The sequence below is a fragment of the Nyctereutes procyonoides genome, unplaced genomic scaffold, assembly GCF_905146905.1.
Source record: "Nyctereutes procyonoides isolate TBG_1078 unplaced genomic scaffold, NYPRO_anot_genome, whole genome shotgun sequence".
NCBI lineage: Eukaryota > Metazoa > Chordata > Mammalia > Carnivora > Canidae > Nyctereutes > Nyctereutes procyonoides.
The window spans coordinates 7,822,553-7,837,296 of record NW_026575047.1 but is presented as its reverse complement, the minus strand read 5'-3'; the positions used below and the strand labels follow the sequence as shown (position 1 = coordinate 7,837,296).

The following is a 14,744-nucleotide window of genomic DNA, read 5'->3' as shown; positions in this document are numbered from 1 at the left end:
CTGGAGGACAGCTATAGGCCTGGGAGGAGGAGCCTGAGCAGCCCGCTGGGACCCAGTCTCCTTTGCCTGGGCCTGCGGGCTCAGGCCTCGACGTGGCCTTTCTCCTGCTGTCACAGGGGCCCCGGGGGAGCCTCGCACAGCCCCGCCCAGATGCCATTCCCTAATCAGCCTGTAGGGCTGATTATCTTATCTCGAGAAACAAATGAACAGTCCCGACGGCTAATCTGCTGGGGCTCCCCCACGGGGACAGGAGCTCCAACAGCCTGGCCTGTGTTTGGCTACACTTGTCCTCCTGGCCGTTCAAAGGAGCCTTCTGTTTAAGGTCAACATTTGCTTTCGAAACTTTCTTTGTTTGGCCTTTCTTTTTTTTCATTATTTGCTTCTGTTCTGTCCTTGCCCGGCGGCGTGAGAACGCCCGGATGCCGGGGCCCTAAGCCGCGGGCACCTGCGTGGGGCGGCCGTGAGATCCTGCGCACCTGCGTGACCCTCCAACACCGGCCTATGTGCCCGGACCGAGACCTTCAGACTCGGGAGATGGAGGAGCCAACGGAGCTGTGGGGAGCCTGGCCTGCTGGGGGCTCACCTGTTTGGGGGTGGGGGGTGGGGTGGGGGCTCCTACCCTGCAGGTGAGAAAGCTCCCCCGGGGACCGAGCCCTGAAGCATCTCCACCTCCTGCTTCCACCGCTGGCTCCGAGGCTCTTTGATTTATTCGTCTGTCCTTGACCTTCTGGCTACACTGCAGCACTAACTCAGCCTGTCGCTGCTGAGTCAGAGGTGTCCTTGGGGGCTCCGTGTCATCCTTCCCCCTCCGGGACACATTCCCATCCACTTAAAAATTTTTTTTTGGTGCGGAGTCCCTGGGTGGCTCAGTGGTTTGGCTCCGTCTTTAGCCCAGGGCCTGATCCTGGGGTCCCGGGATCGAGTCCTGCATGTGGCCCCCTGCATGGAGCCTGCTTCTCCCTCTGCCTATGTCTCTGCCTCTCTCTCTCTCTCTGTGTGTCTCATGAATAGATAAATAGAAACTTAAAAAAAAAATGTGTGTAGATGTGTGGCAATGACAATGGATTTTAGTTTGCGAGGTTTACCTAAGCAATTGTCTTTGAAGTCTTTTGTTCATAGCATTACATTTTTTTTTTTTGCTTGATGTCTCCTTTTCCCTTACACTTTTATTTTTTCACTAAAATGTCTTCCTTCTCTAAGGGAGGTAGCAGTTCTTGAATACTAGACTGCATATGCTTTGTATCGCCTCGTGAAGGCTCTCTACACTGTTTTGTTCTTGGCATATCGCCCTACGTCCCAAAGTTCTGTGCGAAATGTGGGTTCACAACTCTGTGCCGCTGTATAGACCGTTATGAGGGCTAAGATCTATATGATATAAAAATGGGGAAACGAAACCAAACTATCAAACCAAATTGTCAACCAGTTATCATTTCTTATTAACGTAAGGCAAAATTGCCTTGCTGCCCACTGGTTGTGCGGCGAAGTTGTCCATGGCAAGGATGCTTGTGGCAAAAATGCTGGATGCTCCTCCAGACATAGAGAACAGCCGATGCAAAGGCCCTGGGGTGAGAGCATGTTTGGTGAAATCTGGGAAAGACAAGAGAAGCCGGTGCGTCTGGAAACCAGTGGGCCCAGGGTGAGGGCAAAAGATGAGGACCAAGAGGCCGCAAGGCAGGTTGGCAAGGACCAGGAGGGGGACTTAGGGAAGGGAGTTGGGGGCTTTCAGCAGCAGCAGGACATCTTTTGGAGGAATCCCGATAAGAGGGCCTGGGAGGAAGCAAGAGCAGCTGTGGTGTCTTGGCTCCCGCGGTGGCGGAGCAGGTGACCGGGGTCACGGTATGCAGGTGTATCCCAGGACCTGTTGCCTGGCCTTCGGGCTGGGCGAGCAGCGTGAGCCGGACAGCGGACCAGGACTGACTTGGAGTTTCCAAGAACTGGGGGTGCCCTTTACCCAGAGGGGGCGGTGGGCTGGGGGCGCTGGGATGGGCCCGGGAGGATGTCGCGGGGTCGCCCTCAGGTGCCCCCAGTTCTGGGGACGTGGGGAGTCATCGCCGCAGCAGGGAGACGGGAGCCACTACTGTGGGGGGTCGGCTGGGAGTCGAGGGGGCAGGACTTCGCTCTGGGGCTGCCCCGGGGGGAAAGTGGGGGCCACGGAGCCTCCAGCGTCCCTAACCTCCCTCCACCTTGGAAACGGTGGGTTGGCAAATATTTGCCTTTAAGAGAAGAAAACAAAGTGTTTCATGTGCCTTCACGTGCCGCTTTCGATCTTTTTTTTTTTTTTTAAGGTTTTATGTATTTATTCATGAGAGACACAGAGACAGAGAGAGAGAGAGGTAGAGACCCAGGGGGAGGGAGGAGCAGGCTCCACGAAGGGAGCCCGACCCGGGGCTCGATCCGGGGACCCCGGGGTCAAGGCCTGGGCCCAAGGCAGACGCCCAACCACTGAGCCCCCAGGTGCCCTCCTCGATCTTTTGAAAGATCTGAGCTTTAGTCACACGGTTGGAAAAGGGCCCCACCGGGCACAGCCCCGGTTAGGCCCGGTCCTCGCCGCGCGGCCCCGCTGAGCGCAGCTCCCCTTGGGTGCAGGCGCCCTGCTCTTCACACTCAGCTGGGGGGTGCCTCTCGGGGCAGGAAGTGTTAAGCGGCACCCTCCCAAGGGGCGCCCGGCGTGAACACGCATCCAGGGCAGCGGGGTGGCCACGGTGGCAATGGTGGAGCGTATGAGGGTCCTGTGTGTGTGTGTGTGTGTGTGTGTGTGTGCGCCCGCCTGGGGGCTGTGCGGTCGGGCCCCCCGGCTCACCTGGCACCCATAGGCCTCTTCCCCAGAGGAGCCCAAGTGTGGCAGGTTCATTCAGATCTAAAATCACGGCGAGGGATCCCTGGGTGGCGCAGCGGTTTGGCACCTGCCTTTGGCCCAGGGCGCGATCCTGGAGACCCAGGATCGAATCCCACGTCGGGCTCCCGGTGCATGGAGCCTGCTTCTCCCTCTGCCTGGGTCTCTGCCTCTCTCTCTCTCACTATCATAAATAAATAAAAAATTAAAAAAAAGAGTTATCATTAAAATCACGGCGAGGGGAGAAGCGGCCTCCCCAGAGCCAGGCCCCCTGGGAAGTGTCTCCGCGTTGAGAAGATGCCGCTCACCGAGGCTCTTGTCATCAGCCATTCAGTCTCTGGGCTTGCACAATTGCTCTCATGAGAAAAGCTTAAAAATGAGCGGTTTTGGGCAGCCCGGGTGGCCCAGGGTTGTGCACCTGCCTTCAGCCCAGGGCGTGATCCTGGGGACCCAGGATCGAGTCCCCCATCGGGCTCCCCGTAGGGAGCCTACTTCTCCCTCTGCCTGTGTCTCTGCCTCTCTCTCTCTCTGTGTGTGTGTGTCTCTCAGGAGTAAATAAATAAAATCTTTTTTTTTAAACATTTTATTTTTATTTTATTTATTTATTTATTTTTAAATTTTTTTTTTTTATTTATTTATGATAGTCACAGAGAGAGAGAGAGGCAGAGACACAGGCAGAGGGAGAAGCAGGCTCCATTCACCGGGAGCCCGACGTGGGATTCGATCCCGGGTCTCCAGGATCGCGCCCTGGGCCAAAGGCAGGCACTAAACCGCTGCGCCACCCAGGGTTCCCTAAATAAAATCTTTTAAAAAATGAGCAGTTTTGGCGTTTTTTTAAACCAAAGATTTTTTTTTGAACTTAGTTTTTTTTAAACTAAGTTTTTTTTTGTGTTTTTTTTTTTTTTTTTTTTTTTTTTTTTTGTGCAACATTCCTCCAGCCTCTGGGTACACCAATTTCTTGGGTGCTTCGAGGCTCTGGGGTTTCTGACACGTTGTCAGGTAACGGAGGCTTCTGTGCATCCTGTCCTTGCGCGCGAACACTTGGCATTTTTCGACAGGCCACGCCACGGGCCCTGTAACACGCACCTGCCCAGCCCGCTAGCCAGCGGTTAGGCATCGAAGGCCTCCCCGAGTGTAAAGAGAAATTTTCACTCTGTGTTGCTTCACAAAGAGCCCGATCTGGGGCAGCCGGGTGGCTCAGTAGGTGGGGCCTGGACTCTCCATCTTGAGTTCAGTTACAACAACAGCAACAACAATAGTAACACCTGTTCTAAGGCCATAATTAGTGAGTTCACAGTGACTTGGAAAACAATGACGTTGGTTCAACAATCACCCTTGTGGAGTCAAGAGGCACTTCACTCTTTCTGCCAATCACTCCCATTTCTGTCTGGGGGGGATACACGAGGCCCTCGCTGCTCGAAGTGGGTCCCCTGGGAGTTTGTTAGAGATGCAGGACCTCCACACCCAGGCCCACTGACCCCATTGACCTACTATAAAGTTTGAGAAGCGCTGCCCTGGGCTTGGGATTGGAACCTTCCTTGGTGATCCCATCAGGCTAGGACTTTAGGCTCCATCTACCTGCGGGGGGCTCCCAGATGTGTATCTCTAGCACAGGCCGCACCCTGAGCTCCAGACCCAGGCACCTGCACCCTGAGCTCCGGACCCGAACACCTGACTGCTCACTTGACATTTTAACTTAAAAACAAAGAGTTATCTCAGGACACCCAGGTGGCTCAGTAGTTTAGTGCCTCCTTCAGCCCAGGGCATGATCCTGGAGACCCGGGATCGAGTCCTGCATCAGGCCCCCTGCATGGAGCCTGCTTCTCCCTCTGCCTGGGTCTCTGCCTCTCTCTCTCTCTCTCTGTGTCTCAGGAATAAATAAATAAAATCTTAAAAAAGAAAAGACTAATAGTCATTTCAAAATTACCAGACCTAAAATCTACTCTGCATTCCCTCCTGCCCCCGCCCGCCCTCAGGCTCCTCATTCTCGCAAGTGGCACCTGCGTTCTCGGGGCTGCCCTCCCTGTGGGGGGACGTCCCCCTGAAGTGGCCCAACACAGCCGGCAGGACGGCTGCTGGGTCGGCTTCCTGGGGCCCCGCTCAGCCTCCGTGCCCGCCTCTGGCTAGGCTGGCTCTTCCCCAAGGAGGGGATCGCCTGCCCTCCCTCCTTCCCTCTCTCTCTCTCTCTGCAAAGTGGGCAGATGTGACGCTGCTGGGCTGTTTGGGTGCTCAGATGCCATGATCTCACCTCTAGATGAGCGACACTTTCAGGTCGAGCCCTTAGTAGGTACATACATGTGTGTGCGTGCAGATAAATAAGGTTTATGGACACGTATGTACGGCCTCTTGACCCTACAAGGAAAGCTCCCTGTAAGTGGAGCTTTTTGGTTTTGCTTTTGTGTTTTAAAGATTTTACTTATTAGAGACAGAGAGAAATAGAGTGCGTGTGCACGAGACGGGGGAGGGACAGACGGAGGGGGAGAAGCAGACTCCCGTCGCGGGGCTCGATCCCAGGACCCCGGGATCCCGAGGGGAGCGAAGGCAGGTGTGTAACCGACTGAGAGCCAGCCAGGCGTCCCTAAGCTGAGCCTGTGTTGCTCCCTCTGCAGTATGAGGCTGGAATGGAGCAAAATTAACCAGTTCGGCGGGGTTCCTGACGCCAGGTGCGGGGCACAGGCCACAAGCACGAGCACACGCTAAGGGAGGGGCGCCGCGGGTCCCCCCTATCCGAGGCCACCTCCCCGCTGCTCTTCTAGGCGGCTCGGGACGGCCACCAAGCCCCCGGGGCCCCCCCGGCCCATGGGGGGCTTTGCCAGCTGGGGAGCCCTGCCGGTGACCCTTGCCCTTCTCCCTTCATCTCTCGTCATCGGTGAAATTAGGGTAACCAGGGCCAGACTTCCTCCCCATCAGGACCTCAGCTGCAAGGACTCCCCACCTCTTCGAGTGAACCCGAGCGCTGAAGCAGGGACAGGGGTCACCCCAGGTCCTCCCGACCCAGCAGTTCCCCTCGCAGGTCAGGTCCTCCGTGGGAAGGGCTGCAGGGCCCGAGGCGGTCAGGGCCGCGGGGGCAGCAGAGGCCCGCGGCTCCCAAGGGCCCAGCCCGTGGAAGGAGCCCCCCAAACGCTGAAGAGGCCGGCGGGGCCGGGAGGGCTGCTCCTGATGTGGCTCACGGTCTGAGCGTCCTTCTCAGAACTGCCCGGTGAATGGGCTCACGGGCATTTACTGAGGAGTAAGAGATGTTTCCACGTAAAGCCTTTAGCACGGAGAACACTCTTAATACCTCGGATTCGGGGATCCCTGGGGGGCTCAGCGGTTCAGCGCCCGCCTTTGGCCCAGGGTGTGATCCTGGAGACCCGGGATCGAGTCCCGCGTCGGGTCCCGGCAAGGAGCCTGCTTCTCCCTCTGCCTGTGTCTCTGCCTCTCTCCCTGTGTCTCTCATGAATAAATAAATATATAAAAAAAAATACATCGGATTCCAGAATTTATGGTTTGTAGCCCCCAGTGACTGCCTAGCGTCTGTTCCCCGTCCTCGCGGCCTCAATTTCCTCTGTGGGTAATGATCTTTCCCTGACAGTCTGGGCCTCAGCATGGGAACAAATGAGCCCCGGAGGTTCCTTCTGACTGACCTTCCCTCTAAATGCACAGTGGAAAAAAAATAAGATTAAAAAAATAAATAAATGCACAGCGGGGGGCAGCGGCCTAGGTGCCATCAGCACTTGCTGTATCTGCAACACTGAGTCTGGAGCAGAGGCCTTCGGGATAAGGCAGGGAGCGCACGGGGCGAGGGCCCCCCCTCAATGAAGGGGGCTCCGGAACCCACAGGCAGGAGTGGTTTCCAAGCGTGATCCAGGCCTCCCTTCAATCCCGTGGGCTTGTTTTTCTCACAAAATCTCCTTTCCCTAATAACCAGTCTTGGTTTCTGACTTTAAGAGCTATTTTAACCCCAGCGAGGGCTGTCGCAGTGAAGATGTGCGTTTGTAAACCTTTGAAGTATTGACAGCAAGACGGTCGGATCACTGTTTTCTCAGTGAATAAGCCAAAACCGGGCTTGAGGACCGAACCCCCCACTGATCCTCAAAGACGCAAGGCAAATGGACTCCTGAACCCGACTTGAGGGCAGTCGAAGCAGGCGTATCTGGGCTTGGAGGCTACCCAGAGGCAGGACCACAGCGGAGGGCTTCTCATTTGTGCCCCTCCTAGGAGCTAGGGGTCATCCCGCCCCACTTAGAAATGGGGCAAAGGAAGAGTGGAGAGCGCACAACCACCCAGATAAACCACTGGCGGAAGGGGGTTTATGATTTGAGCGCCAACCACTCAACGGCATTGTCCAGACCCTGGTCTCTGAGCTCTGGTCTTCCTAAAGCCGACGGAGGAGGTCCAGAAACACCTGAAGTTATTAGCATTGGCTACTAAACCTGCTAGAGATGAAGACCCATTATTATCTTCACTGGGAAGATGGAAAATGTTTTGAAGTCTACGGGATCATTCTAGGGTTATGACAGTTTGCACATGTACATGGAAGGCTGGGCTAGGAGGACCAGCCAAGCAGTCAGCCGGCGGATATCAACATAGTAATAATAACAGGAACAGTAAAACACCTGGCAACTGAATAGCACTTTCAAGTTTCCATAAAGCATTTTCAACCTGGAACTATGTGTGGATTTTTCAACTTCTCTAGGGCTGTTTTTCTCAACTGTAAAATCTGAGGATAGAAATAGAACAGCTGTTCCCTATAAAGATGCTTAAGACCGAACTTGTCACAGAACCACTCCCGAGTAACCCGAGTCCCTTGATCCTTGGGTAACTGGGACTCGGGAAGTCCAGTGTGGCACTCAGACCACTGGGCCAGTCTCTTCATGGCTCAGGCATGAGCTCACAGGGTTGTGGTGAGGATGACATAGTGGCCTTCAGTTTACAAGTGGCCAAAGTGACTTCTCCCAGTCTTGCCTCACCTCTGGTCTCTCAGCCCAGTCCATTCATCATCTTAGCTAACTATGGAGAAACCCCAGCCAGGACCGACAATGCTGTAAACCCGAATACCATCATCGGGACGGACACCCAGTAGGTCATTTATTTAAACTGCAGCCCAGGAACAAGCCCGGCTATGGACGGAATTGTGCCTCCATGCCATCCTTTCATGTTGAAGCCCTAACTCCCAGGGACTCCCTCTGGAGATAGGGCCCTCGGGAGGTAATTAAAGTTAAATGAGGTCCTAAGGTGGGGCCCTAGTCAGATAGGACTGTGGCCTGCCGCAAAGACACAGATGTCTTGTGTGCCATGTGAGGCCACAGTGACGGTGGCTGTCTGCAAGCCAGTAAGAAAGTTCTCACCTGAACCTGACCATGCTGGCACCCTGATCTGACTTCCAGCCTCCAAAACTGGGAGGAAAAAAAATCAATTTTTGTTGTTTAAACTACCCAGGCCATGGTATTTTCTTACGGCAGCCTGGACAGACTAAGACAGTCCTTAGTGGAAATTTTCCCAACTGGCCACACCCTGATTGAGCTCAGAGCCTAGATTACTGGCTTTAAAAATTCCCATTTGTGTCTTAACAACGAGGTCTAGCTTCTGGCACCGTCCAGAAATAGGGATGGACATTCCTGCTTCTAAGCCAACAGCTGTCTATTCCATTATCCTTCAGCTAAAGTTCTTTCCCCCAAACCACATCATTTGCACTTTTGGAATCTCAAGCTCATGAAACCTCCAGGACATTTGGCGATTGTTAAAATAACAATCATCCTTGAAGTCACAATTATTTTCCCCCAAAACTTTTCATTATATCATCTAAATATGTGCAGGCCATAAAGAACTTAGTTACCATTAGTGTTGTGTGGTGAGGAAGAACAGAGGAGAGAGGAGGCTTGCAAGGAGAAAAGTTAGTTCTAGGTAAATGGAACAGCGGTCAGGGACCACCCAGGAGGCCACCGTGGAAACCACCCACTTACACTCTTTACTCCTTTTTATGAAGGCAAGGGGTGCTACTAGATCAGAAGTTTGGGATTTAAATAAATACTAGTGACCTTACTCTGTCCAGCACCCGTAGAGATGATCAACCAGATAAAGGTGCCAGAAATGACTGACCTACATGCTCCTAAGAGTAAGGTGATGGGACGTAAGAGATGGAAGAGCAAGGACTACAACCATTATGCCAGAAAGAACTCGATACACACCTAAACTTCATACTTACCTTTAAATACTTTTTTCCACAGAATACCACAGTTTAAAGTGCCAGCTCTCGAAAAGCAAAACATTCTATAAATTCCTAGTTTTCTCTCTGTGTGGTATAAACGGGTTCTTGTGGTCAAAACCTTCTCCCTTCTCCGTATTAGAGAATATTCATCCGCCTTTTCAATGAACCAAGGAGTCGTGATTTCCACTTATGTGAGCATAACACCTTTAACTATTTATTGACTATGTGCCAGGCACACAGGCGACTTTATCCCGAACCCAAAGAATGATGTGTACGGCTGTTCAGTCTTACAGGTGCTATAGCTTGGCCATATGGTTTAGTCTCTAACCCTTACGTCAACATGGATCACCCTCTTTGGATGCATCAGCATCCATCCATCCATCCATCCTGGATGGATCCAGGACCCATCTCCCTCATGATTTCCTAGCACTAACCTTTTTTTAGGGTCTCTTTTTAGTCTATCTTCCTAGACTTTTTTTTTTTTTAATTTTTAAAGAAGACTCCCTTCAGTGATAGCTTACCACTAGAATCTGATGTAGCTTTGCCCTCTGCGTCTCTGTAAATGGCAATCATCTAGAGGTTCAGTGACAAGAAGAAAACATACTTAATGGATCTTTGGTAAGATTGCTCAGAAAGGGCTCATGCACTATTTATAGGAAGGAATATATGCTTATTACTCTCTTCTAAATTCTACATCAAGTAATCACTCTCAATCTCCACCTTTAAAAGCTTACAACTAAATTGTCTCTTATTTAACGATCATTATTTTTAGAAGCAAGAGATCTTTGGCAAAATTCTGGTAATCTATTTTTTTCTTTTGGGAGAAGTCAGATAAAAAATAAACTTGCGATGATTTAAAGAATATGTAACATACCCCCTTTTACTTAGTTTCTCTATTACACAAAGAATGCTCTCTCTGATTAGGAGCCCCCGCTAAAAGCATAAATCATCATTATATGCTCTTCTGTATAGCAAACCAAATGGCAACTTTATATTGGAAAGCAAGCTATTGCTAAATAATACTCTTTAATCTTGTTGAGAGTAGCTTGAAGTGCTCCTGAACTGGGAGATACGCCCGTTGGGTGACAAAGCCCCTCTCCTTATTTACAGGGGGAAACCCCAGAACTCTCTTGGAAGCACGACATAGTTAAAAACACCGAAAAGGAAATTCACATAGCTATCACTTCGATGTGATGCGATAGCAAGGTAAGATTTTGTCATACACAAAATGTGGTATGTAATTTAATTGTATCTTTATGAAGTATTCTGAAATCAAAAAAAGATCATACATGCATCAGGCACATCCAACAGAAGACTTTTACAATGGTTTACATTTCCTTTTTATTTATTCCTTGAAACTGCCCGTATTGCAGGATTCTCATGGATGAAATATGGAACTGAGCAGATTCTTTTTTTTCTACAAAATTATGGTATAAACTTGCTCAATTTTCTATCTTATTGCTAATAAACCTTACAGGCGCACAGTTTGTAAAATAAACCCCTTAAGGACTGAATGCATAGAGCATGCTGCAAGGTACAAGAAATAAGCTAAAAATGAGCATATAAACCTACATCTGGACCAACACAGTACTGAATGCTGGCAAACATTTATCACGACACAGGGAAAAATTAATAAAAGGAGATACAGTTCAGTCCTGAAAGGGTTAAATAGAAACCCTAATATATTATTGTTTCTAATCATCCATCCCACATTACAGTGCTTGAAAACAAAGTCAAAAGTCTGGCACAGAAAATTACACACATTTGTTCAGTACTCATCAGAAAACACAGCTGCTTTTGAAATCAAAGTAAGTAACTTGGTTAATAATTGAATAGCATTTTGTTTAAAAAAGGAACCCCTCCCCCCTGTGGATTATCTGGTTAAACAGGACGAGTTTATAAGTTCTCAAAACTGCATTGGGAATATTCTGTGAGGGCACAGATGGTACCAGTTTCGTTAAAAAGAGACACACAACTAACCAGTTATGACCGCAAATAAGTCTGTGCAGAAGAGCGATAAATTATCTAATACACAAATGAGGATGCCTTTAGTTGCCACAGTTGAAGAGAAGTCAGCAGCAGGTTAATTATTATCCTAGTGTTCAATTCTGAAATCATTCAAAATCAAAAGGGCATTCTACATTCAAAGCCCTTAACTTGCCTTCCCAATTTGTATGATCAATTCAATGGAACTAATAAAAACACACTGGATCACAGACTCAGCTTCTAGCATATTTTTAGAAATTGCATAGCTCATGAGAGCAGAAGACACACTTCTAAAATAGAATTAAAAAACAAAAAAACAAGAAACAACCCCAAACTCGAATGCTCTCTACTTTACCTGAAGCGGTCAGCATTCTAAGAGAGTCTTTATGAGGAAAAAGGACCAGCATCTCTAGTAATGCCATTGGAGGAGGGGTTATTAGGTTCTACTATAACCAGAGGTCAAAGCTCCTATAAATTATACATTGAAAATGATTCGTAAATCCACAAAGTTTTTTTTTTTTTTTAAGCAGCTGACAAAAGAATTACTGATAAAAAATGAAGCTACAACAGACAAACCATTTCAGTCTAGTTTGTGGTATGCAGAATGGCATAAAATAGCAAGGGAAATGCCTGTATTAAGTACATTCTTGGACTTTTCAAACAAACAGGAAAAGGCTTTACAGTTTAATATTTCAAAATTATCTTATTAAAAGAAACAAAGCCAAAATAAGGTATAAATAGTAAAAAAAAAAAAAAAGCAAAGTTCATTTTAATAAAGTCATAGAACTTGAAAAATTAATTTGAGCTGCAAAGGTAGGTAAGGAATAATTGTTCTTCAAAAGTATCTCATCTGTTATCAGTTAATTTAATACAGTTTCATAACTAAATACCAAACCTGGGAAGTGGAGGAAATGTGTGGCCCATTCAAAGTAAAGCAGTACTGAAAATGTTTCCACGCTCTGAACAAAAAGCACTGTGTAAAGACTACTTCCGTGACTCAACAGAGAATAAATACTACTCAGAAATAAGCAAGTTTGCAAGACGCTAGTAAACAGTTAAAACAAAGACAGATAAGGCCACAATTCTGCCCTCGATCACTGAAACAGATTTAAAAAGTGTGAGGCAGGGTTAGCTTATGAGAGAAGCTAGTGACTGGAGCAGATCTGAAGAGAAGGCTATATAGAGAGAGTAATGCAGCCTGTGAGTAATTAAAAAGGCTTGCAGTAAGATAAAACCACAACAACTTTGATTTAACCACTAATGTGTTTTACAAATGACTTCCCCCTTGAAAACTGAGGAAAAGGTGATTTAGAGAGGTTAGGAATTGTATTTACAATGGCATAGTCTGAGCAAAAGAATGAGTGATGAACACAGCAAAGCTGCGGGTGACCAAAAAAGCTACTAATAGGGTTTTTAAAAAAGTCTTCCAATGAAAATGTTTTCAAAATCGCCCAGGACACCAGAAAGACAATGTTCTGTAAGGAAACACTGCAGGAAGTTAGTTCTGCATTCATAAGGTACTTGTGGCTCCTGTTTTATGGGACAGTAAAAGCTTACCACAATCTAGAGGTAGTTTTTAACTCTAAGAAGGATGATTGTATTACTAGACTGTGTCCTATAACATTACACACATGGTTCCTGTACTAAATGTAGCCCAATGAGTCTGCCGCGATTTCTAAGAAACCGAACAAAGGCATAACCCAAGTGCAGGGATGGAAGCAATGTAAAACCGGCGAGCCTGGCATATGAGGCCAACACAACCCTGAATGCAACTAAATCTTAACTGAATGGAAAAGAAATGTTTTCTGAGCAGGAGACATTTGTGGAGATGCTCAGTGCTGGGGAAGAGAAGACGAAGAAAGGCAGGAGAGATGTGGAAAGATAAATTACATTTGCAATTTTATAATCTCACAACTATCTGTGCGAAAGTACTGTCTTTCAAGCTATTTTAGTTGGTCATCTAATAAAAGGATCTTGTTTTAAGGTTACAATGATGTTTTGACCTAGGCTACCAAAAAAAAAAAAAAAAAAGTAAACAAACACATGCTTTTGCTGAGATTTTCCTCATTTATCCAATAAGGGCACCATCTACCAACTGGTAGCAAATACTTCTCATGATATATATATATTTTTTGTCATATGTTGACAAAGGCAGAAAACACCCTGCTGAATGAAATCACTGGGAACATTCCAAGTTCAAAATAAAATGTTTAACTTACACATAATACAAGGTATGTACAAGATCAGGGGGTTAGGGGCTGGGGGCGCTGAACAAACCCTGGAACATGGAGATACATTTACGCATGAGCGAAGGGGAGAGGACGCTTCAAATACCAACATGTTCTGTGCCATTAATTCATTAATGACGAAATGGCCATGTTTAATTCCATGTAAATGTTAGAACCTCTTGGAATACCACTATAAATACCTTTTTTTTTTTTTAAGAAAAAGGAAAACAAGGAAGTAAATACGGACAGTGTCGGAGAACAGAGACGAAGTTAACGTACATTGCATGTATTGCAGGCAAGGCAGAGGCATTTCTTTTTAAAGCTTTTGCACAGACTTCATATAATCTTAAAAAAAAATATGCGGGCCTTTACAAGATTTGACTTGCTGAAATCAAAACAATTTCGACTCATAAAAAGTCATAAGACATCAGCCTAAAAAAAAGTTCCAGCCTTAAACCAAAAAAAAAAAAAAAAAAAAAAAAAAAAAACCAACCAAACAAACAAAAAAAACCAAAAACCTGGAAGAGTATGGTAATCAGATTAAACAAGCGTGGTCGGGCTTGGAACTTGAATGTACTGAAGAGCAGAAGCTCCAAGGGGCGGAGAGGGAGGAGAACAACCTATTTGGTAACAAAGGTGGACTATATACTGTGATATAAAAAAAGGTATGGTGAAAATGTACCTTTTGCTAAAGCTTATAACAAGTTCCTTGGTCCGTAAAAACTATGTTAGGTTTGTGTCTTCTAGTTTGATTAACTTTTATTCCAGCCACATCTCTATTTCTTGCCCATTTAAACAAAACCAAACAAAAACCAACCAATCAAACAAACAAACAAAAAGAACAGCTGAAAAAAAAATCGATTTCCAATAGTTTGTACATTTTGACGTTTTGCTTGTCTGTTTTACTGTGGCTTCTGCACTTCCAATCAGCACTTGCAGGTAATGGGGTTTTGGAACAGTTATCACCTGGTATGAAAAGTTTTCCCAAGAAACCACAAAAGATTGTTCATCTTTTTCCTTTTTCTTTCTCTCTCTCTCTCTCTCTCTTTTGTCAACATTTTGCCGCACTTGAGTCAGTTTAAGTCCTAGCAAAAAGACGGTAGTTAGGACACCACTGTTGCTGCAGAGGATGTGACACTGGTTGAATTTGTGCTGACGTTTGTGTAACTTCCCTCGCTGTTTGTGTTTGATTCATTAGGGGGCACTTGGCTGGAATTGGCTCGGAGGATTGCTCCTGCTGCGCTGCAGTGTGGCCGAGGCCCCGGTTCTGGCGTGTAGGTAAAGGTAAGGCTGGTAGAATAAATGATCCCATCGTTACGGACCAAAGTTACTGGAACCTGGACTGGCTGCCGGACCCATCTCCAACCTTCTCGGAATGCAGAAATGTCTGGGACAACACAGAGCATGCTCTCGCCACATCTGAGGGGGCAACAGAAATCACTTAAAATAGCCACGTCTGTTTTAGAACTGGGACTTCTGACACACTACAATCAGTATTAGGAAAGGA

General features: G+C 47.5%; 1 protein-coding gene across 7 annotated transcripts in view; it reads right to left on the bottom strand.

The window, feature by feature from the left end:
* Nucleotides 1-10,347: 10,347 nt before the first annotated feature.
* The window catches only part of RBPJ (recombination signal binding protein for immunoglobulin kappa J region), a 222,708-nt gene continuing 218,311 nt past the window's right edge, over nt 10,348-14,744 (bottom strand). For all 7 annotated transcript variants that reach the window (XM_055326384.1, XM_055326380.1, XM_055326383.1 and 4 more), the window contains one exon: nt 10,348-14,656. In XM_055326384.1, the coding sequence (XP_055182359.1) occupies nt 14,341-14,656 (316 nt within the window). In that variant the 3' untranslated portion in view covers nt 10,348-14,340. The remainder of the gene's footprint in view (nt 14,657-14,744) is intronic.